Genomic DNA, 24036 nt, shown 5'->3' on the forward strand with positions numbered 1-24036 from the left:
GTTTCTCAAACCTTTCTGACCCCTCACAGAAGATGAATTCCTCCTTGAGTGCCAATACACATGCACTTATATATGAACTGAAACACAGGGCTCTAAGTCAATTTCTCCTAAGAGATTAACCACAAGCAAATACACAAGGACATTTCTCCATTTCCTATAGCCAACGCCACACTTTAGCTCTCATATTAACACATCATAGAGCTTTCATATGGGTCAGTAATCAAGCATCTATTTTGAATAATAAGTTGTTAAAGCCCCTAATTAATAACCATCATATCGATACATCGGGGTGTCTGGAACAGTAACAAGGAGTGCCATTCTCTTTCTCCAATGAATTAAGAATTAAGGTGCAAACCCAGACTAAGCAAATAATTTTTTTTTTTTAATTTTTAGTCACACTAACATACATAGTTCTTACAGATACAGTCGCTCTGCAGAAGTGAAATAATTCTGAATATTTTAGTGAGAGCACATACTACTCTTAAAAGTTAACTTCATTTACAGGAGCACTAATGTTTTGCAAAACAAGTACAATGCCCTAGAAGTATATAGTCACAGAGCAAGAAAGGACTTTAGATCACTCAATCTAACTCCTTCATTTTGACGTGAGGCAACTGCAATCCAGGCAGTTAATAAATTCGCCGAAACCTAGTCCTCTAAAATCTACAAATCCGGGGTTCTTCCACTGCATCATGCATGGATGCAATTTCAGATTCCCCAATTCCAAAACTCTGATTCCGCTATTAATTTTACAAGACTGAGTTGATGTGTTATAGAAATGATGGAATTAACTCCCAATCCCACACCAATCTTTTTTCCTTTCCATTTCCCTTTTCCAGCCCTATCTTCCATTGTATCTACAGAATGAAAGAAAATACCTGACTGCCCGAATTTCTGGCCCTAATCAGGGAAAGAGCCCTGAGCCCCTGACTGTTGCCTCTGTGTTAAATCAGAAGGGCTTTTGGTTTTGTTCTGAATCTTTCGTTCCCTATGCAATAATACCTACAGTAAGGCGCAGATTCTGCAGGAAGCGCGGCGCACGCCGCTCCTCCGAGCCCGCAGACCACCGACGCCGGGGAGCCGGGGGCGTCGGGTAGGGCGGTGCCGGGCAGCAGGGAGCTGGGGTCGCTGGGGGAATGGAGCTGGCAGGGAAGGGGGCCCGGCGGCACCAGGGAACAGGCCGGGCGGCGGGGCGACTCACCTTTACGCAGCTCCCGCTCCCACACGGTGACGATGGGCCGCGAGTGCTTGCGATGGTGAATGAGCCACAGGGACAAGGTCTGCACGCTCTGCTGCGAGTTGCTCAACTCCGACAGCTTCTTCTCCAGCGCCGCCTCAGAGAAGGCTGACATCCCTCCGACACCGCGTTCACGCCGTCCCACGCGGTGGGGCTGAGGGGAGGAGAGTTTAGCCGCCCGCGCCGCGGCCTCGCCCCCTCACCCCACCCTTCCCCACGCTTTCACCACCGCTGCCGCCACATCCAAGACCGGCCGCAAACCAGCAAGATGGCGTCTAGCCGGCAGTGACGTCAGGGCCCATCCACGCCCCGCCCTCGGAAGAGGCGAGGCCAAGCGGCTGGTCCTCCGAGCGAAAGGGCGGGGCCAAAACTGGCTCTAGGGCGGCACGTGGGGCTTGCAGCCTGGGTTATGGCCAGGGAAGGGGTGGAGCTAGCCCAACCGGGACTTCTATGGTAAAATTATCTGCTGAAAACGAATTAAAAATCTCTGCATAGGCGTGTAAATTGGTACAGCCAATTTGAAAGACGATTTGGCATGATATATTACATTTTCATAATTGAACCTTCCCTGTGACCCTGCAATTTGGCTAACTGCCATCAATGCTAGAAAAACAGCTGCATGTTTGCACAATGAGCTGTATGCTAGCTGTTCGGTCTGGCTCACTAACTCTAAAGAGGTGGGACGTTCACAGAAGGTAAATGGCTAGATTAATGGTGAACCTGCATAGTATAGAATACATGTAGCAGTTTAAAAGATTAATAAATCCAATGGTGGGTTGGAGGTTTTTTTTTTTTTTTTTTAAGTTTTAGAGTGAAAAATATAGTATAACATTGGTTTTATGAAAGTGTATATTGTGGGGCACCTGGGTGGCTCAGTCTGTTGACCCTCAGTCTCTTAATTTCGGCTCAGATCGTGATCTCAGCTTTGTGGGATGGAGCCCCCCCCCCACCCCTACACTGGGCTTCCTGGTTACTGCGGAGTCTGCTTGGGATTCTCTCTCTCCCTCTTCCTCTGCCTCTCCCCCTCCCCCTGCTCATGCTCTCTCTCTAAATAAATAAAGCTTTAAAAAAATAAAAGCATATATTGTATATGAATTGATAAGTATGTAAATGCATGGCAAAAAGCCTGGAAGAATACATACTACATTAATAGTGGTATCAAAGTCAGGATCAGAATTGGAGCCCTTGAGCTGTGATTATATTGTTTTCATTTTTTACAAGAATGGGCTCGTGTATTTCTTACATAATTAAAAAAATTACTTTCAGAAATCTCATAATCGAGCATTTGGGGGTGCCTGGGTGGCTCATTTGGTTAAGCGTTTGTCTTTGGCTCACGTCATGATCCCAGAATCCTGGGATCAAGCCCCACCTTGGGCTCCCTACTTGTTGGGGAGGCTACTTCTCCCTCTGCCCCTCCCCCTGCTCGTTCTTTCTTTCTCTCTCTCCCAAATAAATGAATAATATATTTTTTAAACCCAACATTTTGACATGTGACAAATGACTTATGATGTGTGATAAATCCATACATTTTGACATAGTACTGTGAGTTCACAAAGGGAACACAAAGATACTGTCACATTCCAAATATAAATATAAACTTCAAGAAAGATAAATAAAAACCCCCAGGAATTCTTTTTTTTTTTTTAAGATTTTATTTATTTATTGGACAGAGAGAGAGAGAGATCACAAGTAGGCAAAGAAGCAGGCAGAGGGCAGGGCTGGGGAGGGGGGAAGCAGGCTCCCTGCTGAGCAAAGAGACCCATCTGGGGCTCCAGCCCAGTACCTGAGATCATGACCTGACCTGAAGGGAGAGGCGTAACCCACTGTGCCACCCAGGGCCCCAGGAATTCTTATCTCTTGAGAAGGACTGTTCAAGAACTTTGCACCAAGTAGGCATCAAATATGTTTTTTGTTCAATTATCGTTATAGTTCATCATTCCCATTTTTAATGTTATTACAAGGTTCAAAGGATATCTCACGAGGTGAGATAACTCTCCTCTCTCTTCCTCTTACTCTAATATCTATTCCTGTCTCTTCATGCTTCTTTCCCAGTTGTATGTACTTTTGGTTTTCCAATTTGTTTAGTCCAGTTTTTAGCCTGAACTTAGGCAGAGTTTCACTTACCTGTCTTCTGAGACCTCAGTATATCTTCAACACTATTCCCTCCCATGAACCCTGCAGCCACCAAAATTGTTACATATCATCTCTCAAATTATGTTTTCACCTAAGATTCTAATTCTTCACACTCCATTCTTTATCTCAATTCTACCTGAAATTTAAAGGCCACCGTAAATTCCACCTTCTTTTCTTTCCCAACGAGTCCAATGTATGTAAAAAGTTCCTTTCTGTATTATTTACTGATTTGAATACCTTATTTAGAACTTACACTAGTAATCTGTATTATTTATAATTATATAGTTTATATATTCTCTCCCCAGCTAGATTTTGCTCTCAGTGACTCAGCCAAAGCACCAACTCTTCTGTTTGTTTTAGTCCTCAGTCTGATTTGGCTGCTCCTGCTATGGACTTATACAGTATTCTGTATATGTGTGTGTAATACAGCTTTCCACACAGAGCTGTTAGATCTGTATTTATTGACATTGTTACTTATTGCTGTGTTTTCAAAATATTGGTTGTAACTGCATTTGCCCTTAGATAATTTTTTTAAGTATTTTATTTCTTTATTTGAGAGAGAGAGACAGACAGAGCATGAATGGGGGGAGGGGTAGAGGGAGAGGGAGAAGCAGACTCCCTGCTGAGCAGGGAGCCCAACACAGGACTCAATTTTAGGACCCTGAGATCATGCCTTGAGCCGAAGGCAAATGCTTAATACTGAGCCACCCTGGCACCCTTGCCCTTAGATAATTATAACTTATTTTCATAATATCCTCTGGCTATACTTCTTGATTTTGTCTTTCCAAATACAGGCCTCAAATTCAGAATAATGTATTTTTTCCGTAAACTATCTTTGGCTTTCCTGGAATAGCCACTAAGTAAACAAAGAGATGTGCTCCTTCAACTTAAAAAAAGAAGTCTATTGCAAGAAGAGACTATAAGCCAATATTGCTTATGAATATAGATGTAAAAATCCTGAGCAAAATACTAGTAAACGCAATCCAGCATCCTATTAAGAGTATTATTCATCATGACCAAGTGGGATTTATCTTAAGAGTGTAAGGGTGGTTCAACTACAAAATTCAATCAACATTATACGCCATATTAATAGAATGAAGGAAAAAACAAATGATCATTTCAACTGATAAAAAAATCCAGCATCCTTTCATGAAAAAAACAAACAGAACAATGAAACACCTCATCAAAGTAGGAATAAAAGGAAACTTTCTGAACATAATAAGTGTATGAAGGGTGCCTGGGTGGCTCAGTTGGTTAAGTGTCTGCTAAGTTGGTTAAGAAAGCCTACTTCTCCCTCTCTCTCTGCCTGCCACTCCCCCTGCTTGTGCTCTCTCTCTCTCTCTGTAAAATAAATAAAATCTTAAAAAAAAAAAGTGTACAGGAAAACCCATAGCTAACATTATATTCAATGATTTAAGACTGAAAGCTTTCTTCCTAAGATCAGGAACAAGACAAATATATACATTTCTGTCACTTCTATTCAACATTATACTGGAAGTTCTAGACATAGCAATTAGGTAATAAAAAGAAATACAAGGTATCCAAATTGGAAAGGAGGGGGTAAAATGATCTCTATTTGCAGGAGACATGATCTTATACATTTAAAAAGCCTAAAAAAAAAAAAATCCTAAGGAATCCACAAAAGCACTAGAGCTAATAAATTAATTCAGCAAAATAACAGGATACCAGATGAATACGCGAAGATCAGTTGTAGTTCTACATACCAGCAATGAACAATTTGAAAATGAAATTAGTAAAATTAGTACAATAACATAAAGAATAATAAAATAATTTTGAATAAATGTAACCAAGGAGATTTTTCAGGTGTACACTGAAAGCTGCAAAATATTATTGAAAGAAATTGAAGAAGACCTAAATAAGTGAACAGACATAACTTGTTCATGGATTGAAAGACTTGCAATGTTAATATGGCAATTATTACCCAATGCAATCTTCAAATTCAATGCAATCCACTCAATGTGGGACTTGAAATCATGAACCCCAGATCAAGAGTTGACTACTCTACCAACTGAGCCAGCCAGGTGGCCCTATTTTTAATTTTTTAAATTTTTTATTTTTTCTTCAAATATTGTTCTTTTTATCTTTTTTTTTTTTTTTTTTGAGGATGTGTGTGTGCATGTGTGAGGAGTGTGAGAGCATGTGCCCGCACGAACATGGGGAGGGGCAGAAGGAAAGAGAGAGAATCTTAAGCAGGCTCCATGGCCAGCACAGAGCCTGGTGTGTGGCTGGATCTCATGACCCTGAGATCCTGACCTGAGCCAAAATCAAGAGTTGGACACTTAACTGACTGAGCCACCCAGGCGCCCCGGTTCTTTTTAATCTCAGTTAGTCATTCGTATTGAGTCTAATATCTAGTGGGATTTTTTATGATTTAGTTAAAACATATAATAAAACCAGCTGCTGTGTTTGTATCTACTTTCCTCTGAGGCCCACCCAGTTCCCACTAGTATCTTTCCTTGTAAAAATACAGTTCATTTCCTGGTTAATTAGCTTCAGTTACTAACTTTATTTATTTATTTATTTATTTAAGTAATCTCTACTCCCCAGTGTGGGGCTTGAACTCACGACTCCAAGATCATGAAAAACATGCTCTACCAGCTGAGCCAGCCAAGTACCTCACAAACAATTCTTTATACAGCTTACACCACAACACACAAAATATTCAAAAGCCTATAATCCCTATCATGTCATACTTGGAAGGGACAATCCTGTCTCAAAAAGTGTGTGTGGGGGGGGGTATCTTACATGGTAAGTTTAGGAAATAGCAACAAAGGTAATGGTAAGCCACTCAAGTCTTAGAACCCCTCTCAAAAGTTCATAAACTTGGATCGGCAATGATCAAAATAGAGCAGCTCCAGATGTATGAGACTCTTGAGGTGGAATATGTACTATCTTAAAAAAAATGTACAGCCAACCCTTTAGCAACATGGATTTGAACTGCATGGGTCCACTTATGTTTGGATTTTTTAAAGTACAGTACTGTAAATGTATTTTTTTTCCTTACGATTTTATTTTTAAAGATTTTATTTATTCATTTGACAGAGAGAGAGAAAGAGAGCACAAGCAGGGGGAGCTGTAGGCAGAGAGAGAGGAAGAAAGCTCCCCACTGAACAGAGAGCCCAACATGGGGCTTGATCCCAAGACCCTGGGATCACGACCAGAGCCCAAGGCAGATACTTAACTGACTGTGCCACCCAGGTGACCCTTCCTTATGATTTTCTTTTTTTATAAAGATTTTATTTATTCATTTGACAGAGAGAGAGAAAGAGAGCACAAGCAGGGGGAGCTGTAGGCAGAGAGAGAGGAAGAAAGCTCCCCACTGAACAGAGAGCCCAACGTGGGGCTTGATCCCAAGACCCTGGGATCACGACCAGAGCCCAAGGCAGATACTTAACTTTATTTATTCATTTGACAGAGAGAGAGAAAGAGAGCACAAGCAGGGGGAGCTGTAGGCAGAGAGAGAGGAAGAAAGCTCCCCACTGAACAGAGAGCCCAACGTGGGGCTTGATCCCAAGACCCTGGGATCACGACCAGAGCCCAAGGCAGATACTTAACAAGACTGTGCCACCCAGGTGACCCTTCCTTATGATTTTCTTAATAACATTTTCTTTTCTCTAGCTTACTTTGTTGTAAGAATACAGTATATAATACATACAACATATAAAATATGTGTAAATCAATTGTTTATGTTGTTGGTAAAGCTCAGTCAATAGTAAGCTCTCACTAGTTAAGTTTTGGGGGGAGTCAAAAGTTATACGTGGATGTTTGACTCTGCAGGGAGTTTGGTACCCTTAAACCCAGCCTTGTTCAGGCTTCCCTATGCTTACATCCCTACAGACTGCTCTGAAATCTTTTTTTTTCCTTAAAGATTTTATTTATTTATTTATTTGCAGAGAGAGACACAGTGAGAGAGAGGGAGCACAAGCAAGGGAAGCAGGAGAGGGAGAAGCAGGCTTCTTGCTGAACAGGGAGACCGATGCGATACTCGATCCCAGGACCCTGGAATCATGACCCGAGCCGAAGGCAGATGCCCAACAACTGAGCCACCCAGGCGCCCTTAGTATTACTAAAATATTCCAGGAAACAAATAAATTAGGAGATCAGGTACTTGCAATTTTCCCATACGTGTAAATGCTGCCATACAGCCATTGTCTCATCAGATGATACTACAGCTCCGCTTCCAACAAAAGGAACGTCAAGTACTGACTTGAGTTCAGTAAGAGATGATGTTCTTCAAACAACCTTCCGATCAATGGAATTTTGAACTTGAACTTCAGAGAGTAATACATCCAGCAGGCTGACTTCATCTGCCCCCTGCTAAAATGGGGAAATGAGAAAGGAAAAAGATAACCCCGCAAGCGGATTGCTAGGCATTGGCATTCCTAACCGAACATCAACTACCCTCACAGGATAGACACAATAATCAGACAAGGCCATTCTGTGACTTTAGTGGAACAAAACAGGGCGGAGGCTACTTTGAAACCACAGAAATTCCTAACAGCTACCTCTTATAACAAACATAAATGATTACAGATCCTTTATCAATGAAACCCCACCTTCATCCTTTGGCATTGTAGATAAAATCACCACAGATCTACCCGCTCACCAAATTGCCCCTGTTTCCTGACAGCATCCAACCCACAACAGACCCCTGCTTTCCCTAAAACCTCCGCAATATCAGCCAACACAAGCTCAAACCTTCTAATAAGCCCTTCCCAGTTCTTTCCTAAGGGCACGCCCACAGTTTCTCTGATGCAAGTCCCTTCTTGCTGCAGCAAATTAAATAAACCTAACTTTAGGGGTTTCTGGCTGGCTTAGTCTGGAGAGCATACCACTCTTGATCTCGGGGTCATGAGTGTGAGCCCCATGTTGGGTGTAGAGATTACTTAAAAAAGAAGAAAAGAAAAAGTTACCAAAAAAACCCTAACTTTAACTTTAGGTAGTTCTTGTGGTCTTTCATTTGGTGAGTTTAATATATGATATACATCAAACTGTTAATTAGTGGTTAGGTCTATGGGTAAGAAAACAGGTAGTTTCTTCTTTACAATGTATATATTCCAGTATGGGTTGAGTTTTTGACCACAAGCTTGGATTGAGGAAAAGAGTAAATATATTTGAGTGGGGCCAGAGAAAAACCTCCAGTGGCTCCCCTTGCCTATAAGAATAAGATTGTATCCTTAGTATGGCGTGCAAGGTTCAGATTAATTGAGTTGCACTGTTCTCAGAAGACCCATTGCTCATGGCTTCCGTATGTTCTTGAGCCTCTAGGAGTGCCAAACTTATTTCCCAAATCCTATGCAATTCCATTTTCCACTGTCTTCCATCCATTTAAAATGCAAACAATATCCTTCCTGCAATTGCCTGTCCTCTCCCCGATAAAGAACTTCCTTTTAAAAATTAAACCAACAGGGGTGCCTGGGTGGCTCAGTGGGTTAAGCCTCTTCCTTCAGCTCAGGTCATGATCTCAGGGTCCTGGGATCGAGCCCCGCATTGGGCTCTCTGTTCAACAGGGAGCATGCTTCTCTCTCTCCCTTTGCCTACCACTCCACCTGCTTGTGCTCTTTCTCTCTCTCTCTCTCACACACACAAATAAATAAAATCTTTAAAACAAACAAACAAAAAAAGAAGTTACCAAGGGCTGCAGAGGAAAGAATGGGGAGGTATTGTCTAGTGTGTACAGAATTTCTGTTTGGGATGATTAAAAATTCAGGAAATGGATAGTTGCATCACATTACACCACTGTAAATGTACATGACACCACTGAATTATACCCTAAAAATGGTTAAAATGGTAGTACCTGAGTGACTCAGTCAGTTAAGCATCCAACTCTTGATTTTGGCTTAGGTCATGATCCCAGGGTCATGGGATTGAGCCTCCCCACCCCAGAGTCGGGCTCTGTGCTCAGTGCAGAGCCTGCTTGAGATTCTCTCTCTCCCTCTGCCCCTCCCCCTCCTTTACATGCACTCTCTCTCTAAGTACATAAATAAAATATTTTTTTAAATGGTATATTTTATATAATGTATGTTTTGCCATAAGAAAAGAAAAAAAACTTGATTTGAATTTTTATTATACAAAATTTCAAGAATATACAAAAATTAAAAGAAAAGGGGCACCTGGGTGGCTCAGTAGTTAAGTGTTGGCTCAGGTTATGATCCCAGAGTCCTGGGATGAAGCCCCACATCAGGATCCCTGCTTAGCAGGGAGCCTGCTTCTCCTTCTCTTACTCTCCCTGCTTGTGTTCCCTCTCTCGCTGTCTCTCTCTGTCAAATAAATAAAAATCTTTAAAAAAAAAGTTAAGAGAAAAATATAATGAACCTCCATGTACCCATTGAGAGTTTCATCAATTATCAACTCCTGGCCAAACTTCTACCCTTTCTTATACCCTTCCCCCACCACACACACACTGGATTATTTTGCAGCAAATTCCAGACATTAGATCATTTCATCAACAAATATTTTAGATTGTTCTTCTAAAATAACTTATTTATTTACCAAGAAATTCCTAGTCTTCCCTCAAAACCCAGCTTAGATGCCATCTCCTCTGTAAAGCCTTTCTTCATGTCTCCTGGAGCTAGCAAGACCCATTTCCCTTCTGTGTAACTATGACTCCTTGCCCCTCCCTCTACAACAGGGTTTCTCAACACTGGTACTATTGATATTTTGAGACAGATAATCCTTTGATGTGGGGCTCTCTTGTACATTATAGGATGCTTTGTAGCTTCCATGACCTCTACTTCTAGATACAAGTAGCACCCCCTTCCCCTTTGTGACAACCAAAAATGTTTCCACACATTGCCGAAAGTCCTGTGGGGGCAACATTGTCCCCAGTGAGAACAACTTCTTCAGAACTGCCCTTAAGGACTATATCGCCTATGTTTGTTATATCTTCACTTCTAGACTGTGAAATCCTAAAGAACATAGAGAGATTCTCCTTCTCTTAAGGTAGCCAGTGTCTGATTCCTTTTTTTTTTTTTTAAGATTTATTTATTTATTTGAGAGAGAGAGAGAGGGAGAGAGAAAGTGGAGGGGGAGGTATAAGGAGAGGGAGAGAGAGAGAATCCCAAGCAGACTGTGTAATGAGCATGGAGCCCAACACCAGGGCTCGATCTCACCACCCTGAGATCATGACCCAAGATGAAACCAAGAGTCTGATGCTTAACCGACTGTGTCATCCAGGTGCCCTGCCGGTGTCATATTCTTCCTGGGAACTTCATAGGAAGAAAGCTGGGAGGCCATGTGAATTTTGACAGATATTCACAGAACTTCACAAAAATCTGAGGTCATTAGGTCCAGCCTTCCATTCAGTGCCTTAGTTACATCTATAATATCTCAGTCCATTATTCTTCCAGCCTCTGTCAAGAAGTCAGGTTATTGGGATTCATCTTCCTGCAGAGGGGCTCATTTTGTTAAAATTCTTATGGTGAGTGGAAGCTTGCTCACTCTGTTACTTTAGGCATTGTCTTAACTCTGCCCTCTGAAATCTTATAAAATGAGCCTAATTTCAGTCAGTTTCATATGACAGCCCTTCGGGTATGTGAAGACCACCATTATATTCATTCATTAAATCATTCAAAAATACACATACTTGAACAAGAGAAAAGCCTCGCTTCCTTGAAACCTCCCCCAAAATCACCTGAATGCTTTAACGTCCTTCTTAACATTCTTTAACTGAGCCACTCCATGGCTCCCCCTAGTGTACATTCTCCCTCATTGCAACAGCCAAAAACCCAACTTGTCCAACTAATGGTGTGTTCCTCATGGTCTTTGACTGGAAGACATTGACAGATGGAACACCTAATATGAGCCAGGCACTGGGAATACAGCAATGAATGAAAACAGACAAAAAACCCTCTGCCCCTCATAGAGCTTACATGGAGGTAAAGAATGAGTCATGTATGTAAGTATAAATACATTGTGTGCTGGGGTAAGTGCCATGAGCAAAAGTAATTGGTGGGGGGGTGGTACTGTGTGTTAGAATCTTAATTAATTAATCAAGTAATTAAATATAAAGATATTACAATAAATAATTTAATAAAATAAATTTATTTAAATTATTTATTATATTTTATTTGTTTGTTTATGTTAGAATTTTTAAGTTGCTTAGCCAGGGACAGCCTTAGTAAGATGATATTTTGAGATCTGAAGGAAAGAAAGCATGGGCCATGCAGCTATTTCAGAATGTTCCCAGCAGGGGGAACAGCAAATGTAGAGGCCCTAGGAAACAGCAAGGAGAAGTCCTGTGGCTGGAGGCAGTGATCAGAGAGCAACAGTAAATAGGAGGCAGAGAGTAAGCCGAGGTTCAAGGAGAGAAGAACGAGCATACAGCACCTTGTAGACCACTATAGGGGACTTCTGCTTTCACTCTGAGATGGAAAATTGCTGGGAAATACAGAGTAGAAAAATGATACGATCTTACTTACATTTGAATGAAAAAAAAGAAAAAGAAAAACCCACCTCTAGCTGCTGTGTTGAGGAGTGACTGGGTGAGGGGTGGGGCAAGCGGGGAGACCAGGCACTTGGTATAACCCAGTGAGAGAAGGTCAGGACTGAGCTCAGGGCACTCCAGTGTTTAGAAGTTGGGGAATGGAGAATAAATAAGCTAATCACATCCAGAGGAATCCAGAAACCCCAAAGAATGCATTTGAAAGAGGGAATGATCAAATGTCAAATGTTCCTAAGAGACAAGATGAGGATGAGAATTGACTATTAGATTTTACAGTATCTTCCCTGGGACTTTTCTTTTCATGAGAATATCTCATTCCATTATCCCACTGCTTTTTTGGGTAAAATATCAATTTTTTTTAAAGATTTTATTTATTTATTTGACAGAGAGAGATCACAAGTAGACGGAGAGGCAGGCAGAGAGAGAGAGAGAGGAGGAAGCAGGCTTCTTACTGAGCAGAGAGCCCGATGTAGGACTCGATCCTAGGACCCTGAGATCATGACCTGAGCCGAAGGCAGCGGCTTAACCCACTGAGCCACCCAGGTGCCCTCAATTTTTTTTTTTTTTAAAGTAAGCTCTACACGCAGCATGGGGCCTGAACTCACAACGCCAAGATCAAGGGTCACATGCTCCAATGACTGAGCCAGCCAGGTGCCCCAAAATGTCACTTTCTAATACACTATGTAAGTTGCCTATTTATCTTATTGTCTGTGTATTCTTTCTAGAATAAAAGTTTTATTAGGTGGGGATTTATATCTATTTTTTTTTAACAAAGAGTAATCAAAAGATTTATTATCTGAGTGACTGGAAAACAGTGAATAGACCTATCCAGGGTAGGAACAAGAAACTGAGATAGTATGTTTACAGAACCAGTCAGGAGGAAGAATAAAATTGCTCTTTTTTTTTTTTAAGTTTTTATTTATTTATTTGACAAAGAGATCACAGGTAGGCAGAGAGGCAGCCAGAGAGAGAAAGGAAGGGAAACAGGCTCCCTGCTGAGCAGAGAGCCCAATGCAGGGCTCGATCCTAGGACCCTGGGATCATGACCTGAGCGGAAGGCAGAGGCTTTAACCCACTAAGCCACCCAGGTGCCCCTAAAATTGCTGTTTTATAACTCTATGGGGCTCCTCTCTTTTAACATGTTATACTACATTTTTAGAGATCAAGTAAGTTTTTTTTTTTTTAAGATTTTATTTATTTATTTGTCAGAGAGAGTGAGGCAGGCAGACAGAGTGGCAGGCAGAGGCAGAGGGAGAAGCAGGCTCCCTGCTGAGCAAGGAGCACGATGCCCAGTCCCAGGGAAGATACTGTAAAATCTAATCAATCCCAGGACGCTGGGATCATGACCTGAGCAGAAGGCAGCCGCCTAGCCAACTGAGCCACCCAGGTGTCCCTCAACTAAATTTTTAAGTAAAGTAAATCTAAAGATTTTATAATTTCACATTTATACAGCTTGATATCCTTTATTTATCTATCATTCTTAAAGCAAATGACAAATCTAGTTTTCAAAGATGAAAGCTTGCTGTTACTGAGATCTTCAATGTTTTCTGCAACTCCAAATCCAGGAATGTTTCACACAATCACGGGACTTTCCTTTTTAAGGTGATTACTCTTTTTTTTTTATATATAAAGATTTTATTTATTTGACAGCAGAGATCACAAGTAGGCAGAGAGGCAGGCAGAGAGAGAGAGAGGCGGAAGCAGGCTCCCCACTGAGCAGAGAGCCATGCGGGGCTCAATCCCAGGACCCTGAGATCCTGACCTGAGCCAAAGGCAGAGGGTTTAACCCACTGAGCCCCCCAGGCCCCCTAAGGTGATTACTCTTAATGTATACACATATACTCATTTGCGTATGCTTGCCATACAGTGCACTTACAGACAGTCACTAACCTCCTAACTGATGAAGCAGGAGTCAAGTCGTTCACATGACTTCTAGTTATATCTCTTCTAAGACGCTCCAAGAGCAAATTAATGAATCTATGACATTTACTGAAAAGAAAAAGAGAAAAGCAAAAAGAAAAAGAAAAAGAAACATCCTTCATGGTCTTTCATTCATTTCATCAATTAGGACACACAGGGCAGCATCTTTCTCCATAACCTGGTCTCTCCCATGACCTGAATTTTCTCTTTGCTGTTCATTCTGTCCAGTACAATTGTTGCTATCATCAGCATCCATTGGTTCAGTCTTTACTCTCATCCCTGCTTCTGAATGAGGCGGATCATCAGGCAAAGCCAGGCAATTCTGAATCATCTCAATGACTTGCTCCAGGTGCTTCTGAAATCTCTCAGCTGTTTCAAGACATTGACCTTTCGGTACCTCCAGCATGACTCTCAATGTCTCTCTTGCTTGGTGGGGTCGGTATTCATTTATGAGATGATACACATGTACAAAAAGCAGCTTAATATCTTCTGGTTTCTCTTCTGGTTTTGTACTCCCAGGGCTCCTTATCAAGATACCTAAGAGGTCTAAGAAATTAATAATGGCTCAGTGGGTTAAGCCTCTGCCTTCAGCTCAGGTGATGATCCCAGGGTCCTAGGATCAAGCCCTGCATCGGGCTGTCTGCTCAGCAGGGAGCCTGCTTCATCCTCTCTCTCTGCCTGCCTCTCTGCCTACTTGTGATCTCTGTCTGTCAAATAAATAAAATCTTTAAAAAAAAAAAAGAAATTAATAAGAATAGACATATTGAGTTTTCTCAGTTCCTTCTTGTGATCAAACTGCATAGGATGAAGCCATTTGATGCCCTGACTTTCTGAAGGGCGGATGATAAGATCATCACATTGGAATTGATTGCCAAACATCATATAAGTGTCCTTTATTGGAGGTGGAGGCTTGGGAACTAGGCCTTCCTGAGTATTTTCATCTGTATATTCCTTGACGTACTGCATTGGGGACGGTGGAAGAGCACTCACATGTTGCGTCTCACCCATAGTGGAAGATCAAGAAACTCAGCTCAGGGTTTACACTGGAGCCGCCTTGGCCTGCGCCGGAAATCCGACTTCTGGCCACCTCCTACAGGAAGTGTATCTATTTTTCTAATTAAGAGATACTGCTTCAAGGGCGCCTGGGTGGCTCAGTGGGTTAAAGCCTCTGCTTCCGGCTTAGGTCATGGTCTCAGGGTCCTGGGATCAAGCCCCGAATCTGGCTCTCTGCTCAGCGGGAAGCCTGGTTGCCCCACCATCTTCTGCCTGCCTCTCTGCCTACTTGTGATCTCTTTCTTTCCGTCAAATAAGTAACTAAAATCTTTAAGAAAAAAAGAAGTACTGCATCAAACAGCCTCTGGTCATAGCAGGAGCTCAATAAGTATTTGTTGGATGGATGGTCTTCGGATCCATCACCATGTTGGTCTGACATTTACGAACATGCTCGTTTGGCACTGTTCCTCTACAACTATTAGAATATGTTCTAGACAAGTTCTCCTTTGTTCAAAGCCTCAAAGCCTGGCATTTTATGGTGCAGCCCAGCAAGTTCGGCCCGTTTGGCAGGCAATTACCTGGCTATTTTGTGTCTCCCTATCCAGCACCATGTACTTCCCTGAAGAAAAAAATAAATCCATAATCAGTCAACTTCACGGAGCTGAGGATATGTGCCTCATCTCTAATAATGGAATCACACGTTTCAAAGGAAATGGAGAAAAAAAGACATTGGCCATTAGGTTGGGAAACCTCTTTTAAGACATGGGTGCCCATCCTGAACTCCCAAATTTTCCAGCTTTAGAGACTAATAGGAGTTTAAGCCTCTTCTGTGGCATCAAGTAGCACTGAGACTTTCCTCAAACCAAAGAATTTAACCGAACTTATTAAGTTTTAATTTAAGAATTGAACCGAACAGGGGCCCCTGGGTGGTTCAGTGGGTTAAAGCTTCTTTCTGCCTTTGGCTTAGGTCATGATCCCAGGGTCCTGGGATCGAGATTAGAGCTTCTCATTGGGCTCTCTGCTCAGCAGGGAGCCTGCTTCCTCCTCTCTCTGCCTGCCTCTCTGCCTACTTGTGATCTCTGTCTGTCAAATAAATAAATAAAAATCTTAAAAAAAAAAAAAGAATTAAACCGGACAATTTAAGAGTTGTCCTAAGGATTGAGAGAATTATGTATAAGCCTATAACAGACCTTAATAAATGCTATCATTCTTATAACCCTTGCCCCTTTGCCAAGAGCTTATTTTTTTGTGGTAACACCTTACAACAAAAAGGGTATCTGTCCTTTTGTGTCTGGCTTATTTCACTTTGCATAATATTTTCATTATGGTTGATCATGTTGTAGACAATTGTATTTTTGAGTTGTATTTTTTCTCATGAGCGAGAAATTTTGCAATATATAATTTTTTTATATGATGAAGAGCGATTTGAATCTTTTCCTGTGATCCAACAATTCATGTCATGTGTGCGTGCTTTCCTCCTCTACGTTTATTCACATATTTGTGTACATTAGCAGCATTTTAAGTTATTTTCACATAGATCTTGTACAGATGTGTTAAATAAAACTGGTTATTTAAATTGGCTTGGGGGAAACCCCAATACTTGAACATAGGTAGCGTCATTTCTAAATTAAAGTCGTCCTCTCAATTTCTAAAATCTAAGTTGCATTAAAATTCCACAAGGAGGCAGACTGGTTCCATTAAACTGGGCTTACTGCACTGATGTAAATACATTCTAGATATTCCCAGTATTGGCATCCCCAAGTATAAAACAACTTTTTAAGCCAACATAGGGAATCTATGAAGGTATTTTCTCCCAGAGACAACTCTACAAATGATGCTTAATTTTATAAATCAGTTCACAAATCTTCCCATTAAATTAGGTGTAACAGAATCATAGAATTTTACATTTAAACCAAATACAAGAAATAATTTATTTAATTACAGAATTCTGCCCAAGTGCAGATATCTTTACTCTTGGTTTACAAAAACCCATGGCAGTGGGAATTTAAAATGATGTAGTTGTTGCAGAAAAAGGTATGACAGCTCTTCAAAATATTGAACATCTAATGATTCAAAAATTCCACTTCTGGGTATATATGAAAAGAAGTGAAGCATAGACCTAAACAGGTATTTGTACACCAGCGTTCATAGCAGCATTATTCACAGTGTCAAAATGTGGAAGCGACCCTTCTATATCATTGAATGAATGGATCAGTAGAATGTGGTAGACATGTGCAAGAGAATATTCAGCCTTAAAAAGGAAGGGAATTCTGACACACTCTGCAACACAGATGAACCTTAAAGATATTATACTAAGCGAAATAAGCCAGACTCAAAGGACACATATTACATGATTTCCTTTTTTTTTTTTTTTAATTTTGTTTATTTATTTGACACAGAGAGAGATCACAAGTAGGCAGAGAGGCAGGCAGAGAGAGAGAGGAGGAAGCAGGCTCCCTGCTGAGCAGAGAGCCCGATGCAGGCCTCGATCCCAGGACCCTGGGACCATGACCTGAGCCGAAGGCAGAGGCTTTAACCCACTGAGCCACCCAGGCGCCCACATGATTTCCTTTTATATGGTATACCTAGAATAGTTAAGCACATAGAGACAGAAAGTAGGACAGTGGTTACCAGGGGTAGGGGAAGGGGGACTAGGGAATTATTGTTTAGTGAGTACAGACATTCAGTATGGGAGGATGAAAAAGTTCTGGAGACTTCACAACAGAGGGAGCATACTTAATGCCACTGAACCATCCACATAAAAATGGTTGAAGTGGGGTGCCTGGGTGGCTCAGTCATTAAGCGTCTGCCTTTGGCTCAGCTCGTGATCCTGGGGTGCTGGGATTGAATCCTGCATCGGGCTCTCTGCTCAGTGGGGAGCCTGCTTCTTCCTCTCCCGCTCCCCTTGTTTGTGTTCCCTCTCTTGCTGCCTCTCTGTCAAATAAATAAATAAAATCTTAAAGAAAAAATGGTTGAAGTGGTACCATTTGTTAGGTATTTTTTTTTTAAACCACAATTAAAAAAAGACATGGTAAAGAAAATTAAATTCAAATAGAGAAATTTATAAATACTAAAATTCCCACTTTACTGTATGTACTTCCAAAATCTATAAATATCCATCTGCACCCTTGTGTAAATAAATAACTTGATATTTTAAATTGTATACGAAGTCAAGAGAGAAAATCTACCTCCTTCTTGTCCTGGGGGAAAAAAAAAACTGGGGGCAACGGTGGGGGGGGTGCTCAGTCGGGGGAGCGTGCAACTCTTGATCTCAGAGTTGTAGGTTCGAGCCCCACATTGAGTTTAGAGATTACTTAAAAATAAAATCTTTATAAAAAAATGTTTAACATACAGGAAAATTTACTTTTAACATTTTGAGAATTCTATGAATTTTAACACATATATAGGTTTGTGTATCTATCATAAGAATCAGGCTGTAGACCGGTTCTGTCCCTTCAAAAAACTGTTTGTGCTAAAACCTCAGAGTCACACCTACCCCAACACTAACTTGGGGAAACTACTGATCTCTTCTCCTTATCTTACTATCTTTTCTAGAATGTCATGTAAATGGTAACAACCAATATGTAGCCTTCTGTATCTTTCTTTTTCTGCTTAGCATAATGCCTTTCAAGGTCATGGAAGCTGCTGCCTGTATCAATTGTTAATTCTTTTTAATACTGAGTAGTATTGCATTGAACAAAGACACCACAGTATTGTTTAGGCATTCAACTCTTGAGGGACATTAAGGTGGTTTTCTGTTTCTTGCAATTATGAATAGAACTGCTATATAGGCTTTTTGTGTAAATACAAGTTTCAGTTACTCTGGGGTAAATACACAGGAGAGGGATTGCTGGGTCATAACATAGGTGCATGTTTACTTTCAAAACAATTGCTAAAGGGGTTTCTATGGTGGCCTTACCATTTTGCATTACCCACCAGCAATGTATGAAAGTTCCAGTTGTTCTATATCTTTGCCAGTAATTGATATTGCTGGCATAAATAAAATAAAAATAATTGTACGTACTTGAAAGTCAGCATTTTTAAAAAATATATTTTTTAAAAAATTGTAAGTGAACTCTATGCCACATGTGGGGGTCAAACTCACAGCCTTGTGATCAGGAGTCACATGCTCTACTGACTGAGCCAGCTGGGTGCTCCACTAGTATTTTTATGTTAGACATTCTAGTAGTGGGTGAGTAGTGTTATCTGATCATGTTTTTTTTTTTTAATTTTATTTATTTATTTGAGAGAGAGAGAGAGAGATCATGAGCAGGCGGAGGGGGAAGAGAAGGGCCAGAGGGAGAGAAACAGATTCCCCGCTGAGTGCAGAGCCCAAATGGGATCATGACCTGAGCTGAAGTCCGATGCCCAACCGACTAAGCCACCCAAGCTCCCCTCTCATCATGGTTTGTTTTTAAATCATTTTAAAAAGTTGTGTGCCATGGATCTTCAAAAGGAATATTTGATAAGATATATTGCATTTCTGTTTCTCAGTCAATTTTCTTTCTTCAACTTAGTATACAGCATTTATGGTTTTATTTCTAGTTTTTTCTAGATATAAAAACCTCGTGTTTCTTAAGCTTTGCCATTAGAAATATGTTACTCCTTTCAAAACTCAGTAAGACCTTCCTCCAAAAAACCAACAACATTTCAAATGTTGGTTCTATCCCTAACATGATTTACTAATTTGTATATGATACTTCCATAATTGGGAGATACCACCCATGACAGAAGGATGTCCACGTGTGGGACACTCTCCCAAGTAGTACCAGAGAGATGAGTAAGATAGACTATGGCTTCCCATACTTCCCAGTGCTGTATATACTAAATTACTAAATTACTAAATGTACTAAATTACTAAATGTAATTTCGTAATGTTATAGGATTGACTATGAAGCCACCCCAATTTGTAGTTAAAACCTGAAAACAAATTTTCTAGGCTGAGATAATTTTATTGATGAATTCTTCCAACTATTTAAAGAATAATACCAATAGTAAGTGATCTCTCTTAAGAAAATATGGGGAGCACTTCCCAACTCATTTTATAAGGCCAACATACTCTATTATCAATACCAGACAAGAATAGTACAAGAAAACTACAAGAAAAAAAATGATCATATCAATTGATGCTGAAGATATTTGACAAAGGTTAACAAAGTTATGATTAAGAAAAAGCAATAAAGCAAATTACAGCTCATATGATACTAATAAAGGAAAAATGTTTTTCCCCTAAAATTGGATATTAGGTAAAGGTATCTACTCTCACCACCCATTTTCAACATCTTACTGGAAATCCTGGTCAGTACAATAAGGGAAGACAAAATAATTAAAATGCATATGGATTGGAAAAAGAGATAAAATTGTTCCTAATTACAGATTATTCTACACTGACACCAGACAAGGACAGTGCAAGAAGACCATAGACCATCTATCATGAACAAACATAGAAACAAAAATACTCACTAAAATATTTGCATACTGACTCTAGCAATACACAAAAAAGATAACATATCATGTACAAGGGGATTTATTTTAAAGATGCAAGGCTGGGGGCGCCTGGGTGGCTCAGTGGGTTAAAGCCTCTGCCTTCAGCTCGGGTTGTGATTCCGGGGTCCTGGGATCGAGCCCCGCATCGGGCTCTTTGCTTGGCAGGGAGCCTGCTTCCTCCTCTCTCTCTGCCTGCCTCTCTGCCTACTTGTGATCTCTGTCTGTCAAATAAATAAATAAAATCTCAAAAAAAAATTAATAAAAAAAAAAGATGCAAGCCTGGTTCACAATTTAAAATTAATTAATGTACCATATTAAACCACATGATCATAACAACTGATACAAAAAAAATTGACAAAATTCAATATTTGTTCATAAAAATTCTTAGCAATCTAGAAGTAGAAGGGATTTCCTCAATCTGATAAAGGGCATCTACAAAAAATTACAACTAACACTATGTCTAATGGTAAAATCCCGAATGCCTCTCCCACTAAGATCAGAACAAAGCGAAGATGTCCATTTTCACCATTCTTATTCAACACCACACAGGAAGTCCTAACCAGTGTAACAATAAAAGGAAAAGAAATATAAGGCATACAGATAAGAAAGGAATAAAATGAGCTCTTCTCATAGGTGGTATTATTATATAGAAAATCCCAAACTATCTACAAAGATCTCTTAGAATAGGGGTGCCTGCCTGGCTTGGTTGGTAGAGCATACAAATCTTGATCTCGGGGTTGTGAATCTAAGCCCCACTGAAAAACTTAAAAATCATAAAAAAAGCTCTTAGAATAAATGAGTTTAGCGAGGTTGCGGGATATAAGGTTAACACACAGAAATAATTTTTATTTCTGTATATTATGAAATAAATTGGAAATTAAAATAAAAAATCAGAATGATTTATAATGGTACCAAAAATGTGAAATACTTAGGTATAAATCTAATAAAATGTGTGGAGGTAATAGCCAAACTATGGAAAGAGCCCAGATGTCCATCAACAGATGGATGGATAAAGAAGATGTGGTGTATATATATATATATATATATATATACAATGGAATACTAGGCGGCCATCAATCCCCCCGGAAATCTTGCCATTTGCAATGACGTGGATGGAACTAGAGGGTATTATGCTAAGTGAGTTAAGTCAATCAGAGAAAGACAATTATCATATGATCTCTGTGATATGAGGAATTTGAGAGGCATGGAGGGGGATCATGGAGGGATCATTGTACCCTCACCTAATGCCATATACAAAAATTAACTTAAAGAGCTAAAATTGTAAAACTCTAAGAAGCAAGCACAGAGGAAAAGCCTTGTGACACTGGATTTGGCAATGATTTCCTAGATATGACACCAAATGTACAGACAACAAAATAAAAAATAGATTGGACTTTATATTGAAAATTTTTGTGCACCATAGGACACTATTAAGATAAAAAATCCATAGAATGGGGGAAAGTATTTGTAAATTATGTATCTGATCAGAGGTTAATATCTGTAATACGTGGAGAATTCCTACAACTCAACAAGAACAAAACCCAAACAACCTGATTAAAACAGGGGCTAAGAGCTTGAACAGACAGTTCTCCAAAGAAGATTAACAAAGGCCCCCAAAGCCACAAAAAGATGTTCATGATTAGTCATTAGAGAAATGCAAGTCAAAACCACAATGAGACACCACTTCACACCCATTAGGATGGCTATTAGCACCAACTAACAAAACAGGAGACAAATGTCGGTGAGGATGCGGGGAAGTTGGAACTCTTACACCTTGATAGTTGGAATAGTGAAACAGTGCAGTTGCTGTGGAAAGTGGTACGGCAGTTCCTCAGAAAATTAATAATCCAGCAATTCCACTTCTGGGTATATACTTCTGGGTATATACTCCCAAAGAACTAAAAGTAGGAAAACAAGGTATTTGTACCCCTGTTCCTAGCAACATACTTGCAACAGCCAAAAGGTGGAAACAATTCAAATGTCCATTGATGGATAAACAGATTAATGAAATGTGGTATATACATGCAATGAAGTAATAGCCTTAAGGAGGAAGGAATTCTGACACATGCTCCAACATGGATGAAGCCTGAAGACATACTAAGTGAAATAAGCTAGATTCAAAAGGACAAATTGTATGATTTCACCTGTATGGTATATCTAGAGTAGTCAGATGTGTAGCGACAAAAAATTGGGACCGTGATTACCAGGAACTGGAGGGAGAATGGAGAATTATTGTTTAAAAAGTACAGACAATCAGTATGGGATGATGAAAGAGGTGTGAAGATGGATGGTGGTGATGGCTGTACAACATGTGAAGGTATGTAATGCCACTGAACTGTACCTTTAAAAATGTTTAAAACAGTATTTTGTTATGTATATTTTACCACAATTTTTCTTAAAAGGATGTATATTTATGTATATTTTACCACAATTTTTCTTAAAAGGAAAAAAATGTTTCTAGTTATCAGTAACATAGTGCTTATGATGATGGATGTGAAATTGTAATTTGCTACCTCCTTTAATTTTCATTACACTTTATCTGGGAAGTTCAAGTTCTACATGGAATTGTGGTTTCTCTTTCTGGACTATTTTAGTTCCTTCCTCTCTGCACCTTTCCCCTCACCTCCTCTCCTGCTCTTTCTTGAGCCCTTGACTTCATAGGGTGGGGATATGGCCAAGGAGGTAAGTTTTTTTTCTTGTACTTTTTTTTTTCTCCTTCTTAAAAAAATTATTAAATTTTTTAATTTTTTAATAAACATATAATGTATTTTTATCCCCAGGGGTACAGGTCTGTGTCTTGTACTTTTAATATGCTGAACTGTTTTCCTTTAATCCCAAATTATGCCACTTTTGATTCAGTTACGGTTTTAAGTTTTTTTCTTGAAAAATTTAATCTAATCTGCTAACATAGTATATTACAGTAATAGGTTTTCTGATGAATCATGCTTGCATTCCTAGGATCGCCTTACCTGATTATTTTATATACTGAGTTTGATTTGCTATTTAGGATTCTTGTATCTGTGTTCACTTTTGCTTTTCCTACACCATCCTCCGAGGTTTTGGGAGGGTCTGAAATTGTATCCAATTTAGAAGCTGCAAGTTAGCCTGTTGTGTTTCATGGATAATGGCTGAAGACATGAGACTCCTGGGACACGAAGGACTTGATTGCTCACACCATAGCAAGTGGCACAAGCAGCACTTGCATTATTACCTCTGGCCCCTGATCCCACAGTAGCAAATTGAAAGGTCTCTGGTGGGTGCTGCACATGCTGTGAATTTTGGGCAGTGGCTAAGCTTGGGGAATTTGCCTCTTACACAGGCCTGATCTGTCACAGACCTTATCCTTTAAGGTTGTTCACTGATAAATGGCCTGAGCCAAGAGTGGTCACAGCCCTCCATTGTTGAAATAGCTAGCAAGAATGTAGAGGAAGTCTTAGGGTCTGAGGTAGATGCCTTTCCCAGCATGGTCTTATTTCAAGATTACACTACCCTCAATTAACATGATGAACATTTTTTTTTCTAATCCCAGAAACTATTGAAATAAGCTAGATATTTATGTGCTGCTTGAAGTTTTGGTAAAACACAGCAAACAATGCTTGGTTTGGGAAGAGAAAGGGAAGAATTTTGATGTGATTATTTTAACAGTAATTGTTTTTTTTTTTTTTTTTTTTTAAGATTCTATTCATTCATTTGACAGAGAAAGAGACAGCAAGAGCAAGAACACAAGCGGAGGGAGTGGGAGAGGGAGAAGCAGGCTTCCCACCGAGCAGGGAGCCCCGTGTGGGGCTAGAACTCAGGACCC

The 24036-nt window shown here is 40.1% G+C and overlaps 2 protein-coding genes across 5 annotated transcripts in view; both read right to left on the minus strand.

The window, feature by feature from the left end:
• The window catches only part of LOC111142439 (regulation of nuclear pre-mRNA domain containing 1A), a 74207-nt gene extending 72590 nt beyond the window's left edge, over window positions 1-1617 (minus strand). For 2 of the 4 annotated variants that reach the window (XM_022495570.1, XM_022495569.1), the window contains exon 1: window positions 1202-1617. In XM_022495570.1, coding sequence (XP_022351278.1) covers window positions 1202-1352 — 151 coding nt within the window. In that variant the 5' untranslated portion in view covers window positions 1353-1617. The remainder of the gene's footprint in view (window positions 1-1201) is intronic. The other 2 variants (XM_022495572.1, XM_022495573.1) reach the window with 1 other exon arrangement.
• Window positions 1618-13872: 12255 nt separating this feature from the next.
• Window positions 13873-14762, minus strand: LOC111142737 (mediator of RNA polymerase II transcription subunit 7-like). Its single transcript, XM_022496029.1, has 2 exons — window positions 14507-14762; window positions 13873-14315 (listed from the first exon to the last, which is right to left on the minus strand). The coding sequence occupies exons 1-2, from the start codon at window positions 14760-14762 to the stop codon at window positions 13873-13875; spliced, it is 699 nt and encodes a 232-aa protein (XP_022351737.1).
• Between the last annotated feature and the right edge of the window lie 9274 nt (window positions 14763-24036).

This window comes from Enhydra lutris, unplaced genomic scaffold (genome assembly GCF_002288905.1).
Source record: "Enhydra lutris kenyoni isolate GAN:26980312 unplaced genomic scaffold, ASM228890v2 scaffoldscaffold8, whole genome shotgun sequence".
NCBI classification, from domain to species: Eukaryota; Metazoa; Chordata; class Mammalia; order Carnivora; family Mustelidae; genus Enhydra; species Enhydra lutris.

Excerpts from the sequence above, each read along its gene's own strand:
- LOC111142737 (XM_022496029.1), bottom strand. The coding sequence starts at position 14,762 with ATGGGTGAGACGCAACATGTGAGTGCTCTTCCACCGTCCCCAATGCAG. Across the intron at positions 14,316-14,506 it reads AAAACTCAATATGTCTATTC|TTATTAATTTCTTAGACCTC; the intron begins TTATTAATTTCT and ends CCCACTGAGCCA.